Source organism: Phyllobates terribilis, unplaced genomic scaffold, assembly GCF_046119375.1.
Source record: "Phyllobates terribilis strain yellow unplaced genomic scaffold, ASM4611937v1 Scaffold_12__6_contigs__length_324123572, whole genome shotgun sequence".
NCBI lineage: Eukaryota > Metazoa > Chordata > Amphibia > Anura > Dendrobatidae > Phyllobates > Phyllobates terribilis.
In genome coordinates this window covers 255479092-255491369 of record NW_027362772.1, presented here as the reverse complement: position 1 = coordinate 255491369, position 12278 = coordinate 255479092, and the positions used below count along the sequence as shown (strand labels likewise).

Below are 12278 nucleotides of genomic sequence, written 5' to 3'. Positions count from 1 at the left end.
TCTTCCCATGGATGCGGACCAGATGGCCAGGCCCCTTGGCAGAGAAACAGCCCCACAGCATGATGCTGCCACCACCATGCTTGACTGTAGGGATGGTATTCTTGGGGTCGTATGCAGTGTCATCCAGTCTCCAAACGTCACGTGTGTGGTTGGCACCAAAGATCTCGATCTTGGTCTCATCAGACCATAGAACCTTGAACCAGTCTGTCTCAGAGTCCTCCAAGTGATCATGAGCAAACTGTAGACGAGCCTTGACATGACGCTTTGAAAGTAAAGGTACCTTACGGGCTCGTCTGGAACGGAGACCATTGCGGTGGAGTACGTTACTTATGGTATTGACTGAAACCAATGTCCCCACTGCCATGAGATCTTCCCGGAGCTCCTTCCTTGTTGTCCTTGGGTTAGCCTTGACTCTTCGGACAAGCCTGGCCTCGGCAAGGGAGGACACTTTCAAAGGCTGTCCTGGCCGTGGAAGGCTAACAGTAGTTCCATAAGCCTTCCACTTACGGATGATGCTCCCAACAGTGGAAACAGGTAGGCCCAACTCCTTGGAAAGGGTTTTGTACCCCTTGCCAGCCTTGTGACCCTCCACGATCTTGTCTCTGATGGCCTTGGAATGCTCCTTTGTCTTTCCCATGTTGACCATGTCTGAGTGCTGTTCACAAGTTTGGGGAGGGTCTTAAATAGTCAGAAAAGGCTGGCAAAAGAGATCTTTAATCCACACATGTGAAGCTCATTATTCTTGGTGCCTGAACTACTTCTTAATACTTTAGGGGGACCAAACAGAATTCTTGTGGTTTGAGGGGTTGAATAATAAATGATACTCTGAATTAACTTTTAACGTTTTTAAAAAAAAACAAAAAAAAAAAAAAACAAAAACAAAATTTGCTGCAGTGCATTTCCCACTTCCAGGCTGATCTACAGTACAAATGTCACAATGCCAAGTTAATTCCGCATGTGTCAACCAGCTAAATCTGCAGGGGGTTGAATACTACTTGTAGGCACTGTATATGCGTGTGTGTATGTATGTATAGTTTGGACACACCTTCTTATTTAAAGATTTTTCTGTATTTTCATGACTATGAAAATTGTACATTCACACTGAAGGCATCAAAACTATGAATTAACACATGTGGAATTATATACTAAACAAAAAAGGGTGAAACAACTGAAAATATGTCTTATATTCTAGGTTCTTCAAAGTAGCCACCTTTTGCTTTGACTGCTTTGCACACTCTTGGCATTCTCTTGATGAGCTTCAAGAGGTAGTCACCGGAAATGGTTTTCACTTCACAGGTGTGCCCTGTCAGGTTTAATAAGTGGGATTTCTTGCCTTATAAATGGGGTTGGGACCATCAGTTGTGTTGTGCAGAAGTCTGGTGGATACACAGCTGATAGTCCTACTGAATAGACTGTTAGCTGCTTTTTTCTTGCCATAATACAAATTCTAAGTAAAGAAAAACGAGTGGCCATCATTACTTTAAGAAACGAAGGTCAGTCAGTCCGAAAAATTGGGCAAACTTTGAAAGTGTCCCCAAGTGCAGTTGCAAAAACCATCAAGCGCTACAAAGAAACTGGCTCACATGAGGACCGCCCCAGGAAAGGAAGACCAAGAGTCACCTCTGCTTCTGAGGATAAGTTTATCCGAGTCACCAGCCTCAGAAATCGCAGGTTAACAGCAGCTCAGATTAGAGACCAGGTCAATGCCACACAGAGTTCTAGCAGCAGACACATCTCTACATCAACTGTTAAGAGGAGACTTTGTGCAGCAGGCCTTCATGGTAAAATAGCTGCCTGGAATCCACTGCTAAGGACAGGCAACAAGCAGAAGAGACTTGTTTGGGCTAAAGAACACAAGGAATGGACATTAGACCAGTGGAAATCTGTGCTTTAGTCTGAGGAGTCCAAATTTGAGATCTTTGGTTCCAACTACCGTGTCTTTGTGCGACGCAGAAAAGGTGAACAGATGGACTCTACATGCCTGGTTCCCACCTTGAAGCATGGAGGAGGAGGTGTGATGGTGTGGAGGTGCTTTGCTGGTGACACTGTTGGGGATTTATTCAAAATTGAAGGCATACTGAACCAGCATGGCTACCACAGCATCTTGCAGCGGCATGCTATTCCATCCGGTTTGCGTTTAGTTGGACCATCATTTATTTTTCAACAGGACAATGACCCCAAACACACCTCCAGGCTGTGTAAGGACTATTTGACCAAGAATGAGAGTGATGGGGTGCTACGCCAGATGACCTGGCCTCCACAATCACCAGACCTGAACCCAATCGAGATGGTTTGGGGTGAGCTGGACTGCAGAGTGAAGGCAAAAGGGCCAACAAGTGCTAAGCATCTCTGGGAACTCCTTCAAGATTGTTGGAAGACCATTTCCAGTGACTACCTCTTGAAGCTCATCAAGAGAATGCCAAGAGTGTGCAAAGCAGTCATCAAAGCAAAAGGTGGCTACTTTGAAGAACCTAGAATATAAGACATATTTTCAGTTGTTTCACCCTTTTTTGTTAAGTATATAATTCTACATGTGTTAATTCATAGTTTTGATGCCTTCAGTTTGAATGTACAATTTTCATAGTCATGAGCATACAGAAAAATCTTTAAATGAGAAGGTGTGTCCAAACTTTTGGTCTGTACTATATATATATATATATATATAATTACAGGGCATGCTCCTGATGAGGTTGCAGATGGTCTTCTATGGGATCTCCTCCCAGACCTGGACTAAAGCATCCACCAACTCCTGGACAGTCTGTGGTTGGTGGATGGAGTGAGACATGATGTCCCAGATGTGCTCAGTCGGATTCAGGTCTGGGGAACGGGCGGGCCAGTCCATAGCTTCAATGCCTTCATCTTCCAGGAACTGCTGACCCACTCCAGCCTCATGAGGTCTGGCATTGTCCTGCATTAGGAGGAACCCAGGGCCAACCGCACCAGCATATGGTCTCACAAGGGGTCTGAGGATCTCATCTCGGTACCTAATGGCAGTCAGGCTACCTCTGGCGAGCACATGGAGGGCTGTGCGGCCCTCCAAAGAAATACCACCCCACACCATTACTGACCCATTGCCAAACCGTTCATGCTGAAGGATGTTGCAGGCAGCAGATCTCTCTCCACGGCATCTCCAGACTCTGTCACGTCTGTCACTTGTGCTCAGTGTGAACCTGCTTTCATCTGTGAAGAGCACAAGGCGCCAGTGGCGACTATGCCAATCCTGGTTTCTGTGGCAAATGCCAAGCGTCCTGCATGGTGTTGGGCTGTGAGCACAACCCCCATCTGTGCACGTCGGGCCCTCATACCACCCTCATGGCGTCGGTTTCTAACCGTTTGTGCACACACATGCACATTTGTGGCCTGCTGGAGGTCATTTTTCAGGGCTCTGGCAGTGCTCCTCCTGTTCCTCCTTGCACAGAGGCGGAGGTAGCAGTCCTGCTGCTGGGTTGTTGCCCTCCTACGGCCCACTCCACGTCTCCTGGTGTACTGACCTATCTCCTGGTAGCGCCTCCAGTCTCTGGACACTACGCTGACAGACACAGCAAACCTTCTTGCCACAGCTCGCATTGATGTGCCATCCTGGATGAGCTGCACTACCTGAGCAACTTCTGTGGGTTGTAGAGTCCGTCTCGTGCTACCACGAGTGTGAAAGCACAACCAACGTTCAAAAGTGACCAAAACATCAGCCAGAAAGCATTGGTACTGAGATGTGGTCTGTGGTCCCCACCTGCAGAACCACTCCTTTATTGAGGGTGTCTTGATAATTGCCAATAATTTCCATCTATTGTCTATTCCATTTGCACAACAGCATGTGAAATTGATTGTCAATCAGTGTTGCTTCCTAAGTGGACAGTTTAATTTCACAGAAGTTTGATTTACTTGGAGTTATATTCTGTTGTTTGTGTTCCCTTTATTTTTTTGACCTGTGTGTGTGTGTGTATATATATATATATATATATATATATATATATATATATATATATATATATATATATATATATATATATATATATATATATATATATATATATATATATATATATATATATATATATATATATATATATATATATATACATATATATATATATACACCTACAAAATTTTCAGTTTCCGATTTTTCTCTTTATAGGTATATTTTTGAGTAAAATGTACATTTTTAGTCTATAAACTACTGTCAACGTGTCCAAATTTCAAAGCTAAAAAGTTTTTGTATTTATTTGCAGCAAATGATAAAGCTTCAAAATACTAAAATAGAAACAGTACTTTCAGACCTCAAATTACTCATGTTTTAACTCTGGAACAGTTCAGAAATCAATATTTGGTGGAATAACCATGATTTTTAATCGCTGCTTTCATGCGTCTTGGCATGCTTTCCACCAGTCTTCAGTGGTCTCTTATTTTTGCCACCTAGGTTTTAAAGGGGGAAAGTAGAAAGAAATGTGGCCATGATGCACTGTTATGGAGAGGGCGTTTGTTGCGGACACTGTATTATAGGGGTAGTGTCCCCCAATTCTGTACTAATATCCCCTATCCTGGTATGCATGGCACCCCCCATCACGCTGCACACCCAAAAAAAAATTAACGATTCTACTCGCCTTCCCTCTGCTCCAGCGCTGCGTCCTTTTCTGATGCCAGCACTGATCTGAGTGTGAGCAGTGCACGATGTCACTGCCATGTGCCCTCACGCTGAGGTCAGCTGCATGAATAGTCACTGCTCTCCACGCCTGGGACTATGGGTGTGTGGAGCAGTGAATATTCTCTTTAATAGCAGGCACACTTATTTGCCGAGGCGCTGCAGGAACTTGCGGCTGCCACTGTGCACGCTATAAAGGAAAATGAAACACTGCTCCACATGCCCAGTGGCTGAATACAAAAATAATAATAATAAAAAAAAACTGTTAAAACAGTGAATTTAATTTTGGGTTAAAAATTAATTATATAATTACTATAAAAATCATGGCACCTTCCCTTTAAGAGTTTAACCCGTTGGAGACTCCTGGTTAGACTGCACGTCATGCATGCCCTTTGACAATTTATTTTTGATCTTGCAAAATGCCCATAATTGCTTTGGATGGTTGGCCATCACATTGTTTAAAGTTAGCTTGCCATTTGCTGACGATTATATATTTGCTGTATATTAGATGCACTGTTTATAAGCCTGAAACAAACTGTGCATGGGGAGGGGGGTCCTGTTTCATCATGTGGAAGTATATTATTGGGCAGGCAGGCGCTTTGTTCTCCAGGAGCAAGGTCATGACTGCCTAACTTTGTCCAAGGCAACCACATCCCTGAGTGTCTGTGCCAAGAGTGAGAAACCTATGAAGAGACGTTAAATCCATGGTAGTTTCTGGATATTTTGTCTGTACGCAACTGCAGGAGGGTCTCTGTCAATTCAAAGGTACTGATTGCGGCGGCGCTGCTGCGGCACACATGCCATCGCTTTGTGTGGTTAGAACAATAACTGATGGCACTGCCCTGACTGACTAATGCAGAAAATAAAATTATCGTTTTAACACAAACTGATTTTACAATGATTTTTTTTTTGTGTCCTAGGTTCATGCAATTCCCTTGCGTTCTTCTTGGGTGATGACATGCGCTTATGCCCCTTCTGGAAACTACGTGGCTTGCGGTGGTCTTGATAACATTTGTTCAATTTACAACCTGAAAACCCGTGAAGGAAATGTGAGAGTGAGCCGTGAATTGGCCGGTCACACAGGTGGGTGCAGTGGTATTAGGTTGGCACCTGGACATCGGGCACACATGGACACTTTATCATATGTAACATGAGACTATGGCCCTGTTGCTATTCACTATGTAATTTACCAAAATTGTTTAAAAAATGCAATAAGTATTGATTAGATTGTGCCAACTTATCTATCAGAAAGGTCTGGCAGATTCAGCCCCGTATCTGTTCACCATCCCAGAAAGCTGCCCCTCTACTCAGACAGCTCTCCTGACAGAAAATTGATCCCTCCTGCTGTAAGCCCCCCGGCTTCCATGATCTGTGGGGTTGAATGCATCATGTAATTACAACTTGGCCGGCTACCCTGGTGCCGATTGTGTTTGAACACTTCCTTATGACATGCCCTGGTTTCTGCCACCATTTATCTAGAAATTAATCTTCCTTTTTCCAAGTATAATACAGTTCGCTTACTCCTGTTCACACAATGGTTCATTCATTATTGGGGGAGGAAGAGGTCATTGGCATCAAAAGCAAAATGCAGGATGTTCTGCTTTAACCATTTTCTTGTCTTTTTAGGCTATCTGTCCTGCTGTCGTTTTCTGGATGACAACCAAATAATTACCAGCTCTGGAGATACCACTTGGTTAGTATACTGTATATTTTATATGTAGTGTGCTGGCTGCTTTGTACGGAGGAAGGATTGTTTCACTGTTCTCTTGTCTAGTTGCTAATTGAGTTGTCCAGCGTCGCTTACTCGGGGAAGTTTAGTTGCTCTTTCACATCTGCTCATATTTACCGGGACGCGTAGGGCGATACCGGCCGATCATGCACTCGTCCTGACAGGTAAAATGCAGATGTCTTAATCGCCTCCCTCCTTGATCGACGCCGGACAACACTTTTAGGGAGTATGTGGATCTTTTATTAAGAAGCTCAACTCTAAAATTACTCCTTTTCTCGTGTGCAGCGCTCTTTGGGACATTGAAACTGGCCAGCAGACGACCACCTTTACTGGACACACCGGGGACGTAATGAGCCTGTCCCTGGCTCCAGATTCCAGGTGCTTTGTGTCTGGGGCCTGCGATGCCTCAGCCAAACTTTGGGATATCCGAGAAGGGATGTGCCGACAGACCTTCACCGGCCATGAGTCTGACATAAATGCTATCTGTGTAAGTATTTTCTATGTATAGGTGTGGCTAGAAGTTTAGTGTATTCTTAGTCCAAAGCCAATATTTGGGCACATTCTGCGGACGCAAAACACAGATCCTTGTGCCATTAGTTTTCAGCAGACATACATTAAGTGGTTAATTCTGATTTGTAAAATCCGATCGGACTGGGACATGCAAGGCGTCGTTTACCAGATCAGACACAGATCCATTAAAAGAAACAGATGGCAAAATAATTCTATTAAATTCTATGAGTCTTTGGACCAGAAATATGGTCACGAGAATATTTCCTGTATGGATTTGGATGATTAAATATGTCAGTCAAGACTAAGATGTTCCCATCAACCTCCTTCCAGGAGAAATATAAATCCTAATAGTCACGTTTTGCATTTGTGACTACTATAGCAGACGACATTAGTCAAGCCTTATACAGAATAGTGTAGGTCACTGGGTGCAGCCTTGTGTAATGGGAAGTGGATAAAAGTCTTGTTTTTTTGTTTTTCCCTCTTTGGTTTAGTTTTAATTCTAATCTTCAATCTCTTTCAGTTCTTCCCCAATGGCAACGCTTTCGCCACCGGCTCCGATGACGCCACTTGCAGGCTTTTCGACCTTCGTGCAGACCAGGAGCTGATGGTTTACTCTCATGACAATATCATCTGCGGCATCACCTCAGTAGCATTCTCAAAGAGCGGACGCCTCCTCTTAGCCGGTTATGACGATTTCAATTGCAATGTCTGGGACACGCTCAAGGCTGACAGAGCAGGTAGAAGTATACAGTCGATATCTACGTCACGATATTCCACCTAACATGAATATTTGGGGTTCTCCCAATATAGTGGCAGTGTCGTCCCCCCTTAAACCACTTAAATATCTACGCCGCTTTGCTCAGTGACACAATCAAGACCAATAATTTTCCCTAAGGCTATGTGCCCACGATGCAGAAATGCTCAGGATTTTTTCCTGAGCGTTTCTGCATCTCCCTGGCAGAAAAAAATGCCTGCGGATTGTGCATGCCAGGGACATGCGGAAATGAAGCGTTCTTCACTTGCATTTCCGCATGCGGGTTGACAAGCGCTTTCCAAGCGATTTTAGCATCACTTGGAAAGTGCTTGACAACTAGGTCAAACTATATAAATCCATGCAAACGGCATGGATTTATATAGTGTGACCCGAGAGAATGGTTAAAAATAAAAAAATAAACCTATACTTACCTTCTGATGGCCCCCGAGACTTGCTGCGCTCCTGTGCTGCCTGCCGGCAGATCGCGGTACACTGTACCTAAAGATCTGCCGTCACATGACTGACGTCACCGCACGTCCTTCAGTCCTGCGTGATCTGCAGGCAAGCACAGGGAAGGAGTCTGGGGGCCGTCGGAAGGTGAATATAATCTTTATTTTTTTTAATTTATTCTTTTTTTTTACAGCTTTTAATGGTACCTGGGTGTGGAGGAGAGTCTCCTCTCCTCCACACCCGGGTACCATCCACACATTAGAACGCACCAATTACGCAAGTACAGATGCAGTCTTGCGGAATTGGATCGTTCTAATGAAAGTCAATGGCGACGAAAACGCAGCGCTTCCGCAAAATTAATGGACATGCTGCGGATTTTTGAGCGCAGCATAAACGCTGCGGAATAATACGCAGCATGGGCATTGAAAGTGCGGAATTGCATTGGAGACCATGGGGGAAGGTTTCCCAAGCGGAAATTCCGCAGCATAAACGCTTGAAAAACGCATCGTGGGCACGCAGCCTAAAAGTTCATGGGAAAACTCCTGTTTGGATCATATGGAGGAGACTTCTTGCCTATATAAACTGGAGCAGAAGCTCCTGCTTCATTGGACTGAACGCGGCTTAGATTGGGGCCATGTATTTGCTGATAGTACAATGAGCGGCGGCAGGATTGATCTTTCTCTCTGGAAAGCATCTGTGGTCAGTGTGGTTGTGCTCTCCAGCATGGGTAAAGACATTTAGTGTATTTAAAGGGAATCTGTCAGCAGGTTTTTGCTGTGTAATCTGAAGACAGCAGGAGATAGAGGCTGAAACAGAAACCGAGTTCAGGGATGTGTCACTTGTCAGTGTGTGCTGTTGTTTACGAACTGTGAAGGATTTATCACTAAGATTAACCTTGCTGGACTATGCTGGCAACACCCCTCCTGTGATAGGCACCTCACTATGGACATTGTACATACAAAGCCTTGTGGGGGTGGGGTTATCTTCCTCAGCTCTGCTTATTCCTAAATCTAGAAGCTCTGCATGGTCAGAACTGCTGCACCCAGTAAACTAAGTGATACATCATTGGATTCTGCTTCTCTTTGCCTACATTATGCTTCTCTCAGATGAGGTAGCAAAAACCTGCTGACAGATTCCCTTTAAGTGTAAAATTAGCTGTCCTTCCCGACCTCTGAATTATTGAGGAAAAATCAGGGGGTTTTGCGTGCGATTACGATCCGGCAAACATGTGCTACGCCACAATCAACAAGGAGTAGAAGAGTCTGGGATTTATACTACTTGCTTATTCACCATTGTTGCAGATGTGATGAACATGGACTAAACAAAGAGGTCCTTTTTAAGAGCATGACCCCATAGTGTTGCTTGTGCGTGCGACTAAGCAACGCTCCTACCTTCTACGAGCATCCTTAGAAGGAATAACTTGTGCACTCATTTTCCCTTACGATTAGGCTGTATGTGGTAAACGCTCCATGCCAACCATCTGTTACGGTTGAGGGTCCTGATTCTTCCCCCACAAGAGCAGATATTGTAGGAGAGAATGAAAGGGCTTGAGATGAAATCTACCGGGGCCGGAGGTGTCTGGATGCTGGTTATTCTACTTTCCTTATTGTAGCAATGGTGTCCTGCTTGCTTTTATGAAGCGCTGATTGATAGTTGCCAGTGTGACTGCCTGCAGAGGGGCCACCATGTTCTGTACAGGAAAGGGGCAGCTTGTGCTTCTGCTCCGGTGCCTGTTTGCAGGGAGCTTGCTTTTTTCCTTTACCCTGGAGCTTTTTCTGGCAGCCGGATATCGAGCACTGGTTATCTACTAGGTCACTCCCAGGAGGCCATCCAGCATACATGTTTGGTCTATAGGTGTAGATAGTGTCCATAATGCCTGCTGGTTTCTCTGGGGTAAATGTGGTGTGGGCTAGCTTCCAGCAGTCTGACCGGCTGTTAGTGCAGCGAGCTTTCTGATGGCATTGTGAATTATTTAGGCCATCGGGCTACTCATGCATTTCTAATGCAGTCTGCTGCCGAGATCAGCAGACGGTGTGTTAATGTCTTAACCTTGCCGAGCTCTCACGCTTTCCAATGTTTTGTTTTCAAGGTGTCCTCGCTGGTCATGATAACCGTGTAAGTTGCTTGGGAGTGACAGATGATGGCATGGCAGTGGCAACAGGGTCATGGGACAGCTTCCTCAAGATTTGGAACTAAAGAAAAAGTCTGTGAGTATCAACAACCGCGTCCTTGGCGGTCTCCATCGTCCTGACATGTTTACTCCTCTCCAACTAGTCCATTTCTAATGTTTGCTAAACAGGGACAGATTCTCTAAACTTCTCTCCCGATTCCTGGCAATTGTCATTTATCGAGAAAACTCTTCTTTGTCAGCGTTTATAAATAGAGATAAAGGGGGGGAAAGTGCCAGCGCTTAGATGTTAGTCCGAGACTGGCTGTATAAAGTCACAGCGAATGCAGAGGCTTAGTTCACACTACACTCTGCAGATCCGTCTTCCCATCCAGGGGAAAAGGGGATAAAAGAAACATTCTCCAACTTATGGAAAGGTTTTCTCCTCCGTTGCCCTTGGATGAGAAATTAACAAATATGAAAGCAGTTCTTATAGGCTGAGCTATATTTGGTGGTGTGACTAAACCTTTTTAATGCGCTGATCCGAGAAAGCTAAACACAAAAATGCAAAAAAAAAAAAGCAACGGTCTAAGCCATTCTTCCTTTATTTTTCCTTTTGGCGCATTGAAAATTTAGTGGTATATTAAGGAATCGGTGTCCAAAAAGATTGACTAAACTGACTGCACCAAGAGCCTGTCTGCTGTAGGACAAAGGGATTAAACCCTGCCTCCTTGACAATTACATGACTTACTGTTTTGCATGGGTATGAATGAATTACAGGTTGCAAAATGTATAGAATTGTTTATTTTCATAACCTCATTAAGGTGAAGATCCTTGTGTGTTTAAAGGGAATCTGTCAGCACAAAATGACTGTTCAAACCAAGCACAATTGCTCAATGCACACGCAGTGTGGCTGAGCAGTTCAGTGCACCTTCCCACCTAATTGTTTTCCATCTACAGTGCCTTGTGAAGGTATTCACCTCCCCCTTGGCTTTTTACCCATTTTATTACATTACAATCTGTGTTTAAATATTTTTGTAATCTGATTTGTGTGTGGTGCATCAGCACTAAATAGTATAAGTTCTTGAAGTGAGAAAAATATAGGCATAAATTAATTTTATGGATTCAAATAACTAACCTTCATAAGTCACATGCTTAGAGTAAGGACATCCACCTGTGTGCAATCTAAGTGTCACACGTCTGTCAGTATACACACTTTACCTTTTCTGAAAGGCCACAGAGGCTGCAACAACATTAAGCAAGAGGCACCACTAACCAAACACCATGAAGACCAATGAGATCTCCAAACAACTTGGGGACAAAGTTGTTGAGAAGTCAGGGTTGGGTTATAAAAATAATAAAAAAAATATCCCAAACTCTGATGATCGGCAGGAGCACCATCAAATCAATTATCAGATGGAAAGAACATGGTACCACAATAAACCTGCCAAGAGAGGGCCACCCAACAAAACTCTCAGCCTGGGCAAGGAGGGCATTAATCAGAGAGTCACCACAGAGACCAAAGGTGACCCTGAGGGAGCTGCAGAGTTCCCAGCAGAGACTGGAGTATTTGTCCATACGACCACAATAAGTTGTACACTCCATAGAGGTGGCCTTTATGGAAGAGTGGTCAGAAAAAGCCTTTACTTACACACAGATGAGACCAAAACTAAACTTTTTGGCCACCAAGGTAAACACTGGTGCCAAACCAACACAGCTCACTACCCCAAGAACACCATCCCCACAGTGAAACATGGTGGCAGCATGTGGGGATGTTTTTTTTGGCAGCAGGGACAGGGAATATGGTCCAAGTCAAGGTGAAGATGGATGGTGCGAAATACAGAGATATACCTGTTTGTCATTGATTTGAGACTGGGACGGAGGTTCACCTTCCAACAAGACAATGACCCAAACCATACTGCTAAAGCAACACTTGAGTGGTTTAAGGGGAAACGTGTAAATGTTTTGGAGTGGCCGAGTCAAAGACCCGACCTTAATCCAATTGAGAATCTGTGGTCAGACTTGAAGATTGCTGTTCACCAGAGGAAACCATCTAACTTGAAGGAGCTGGAACAACTTTGCCTTGAGGAAT

The 12278-nt window shown here is 44.2% G+C and overlaps 1 protein-coding gene across 1 annotated transcript in view; it reads left to right on the top strand.

Moving 5' to 3' along the window:
• The window catches only part of GNB1 (G protein subunit beta 1), a 57367-nt gene that overhangs the window by 40868 nt on the left and 4221 nt on the right, over positions 1–12278 (top strand). The window contains exons 6-10 of the mRNA XM_073656874.1: positions 5557–5719; positions 6263–6329; positions 6651–6852; positions 7396–7612; positions 10169–10286. Coding sequence (XP_073512975.1) covers positions 5557–5719; positions 6263–6329; positions 6651–6852; positions 7396–7612; positions 10169–10275 — 756 coding nt within the window. The 3' untranslated portion in view covers positions 10276–10286. The remainder of the gene's footprint in view (positions 1–5556; positions 5720–6262; positions 6330–6650; positions 6853–7395; positions 7613–10168; positions 10287–12278) is intronic.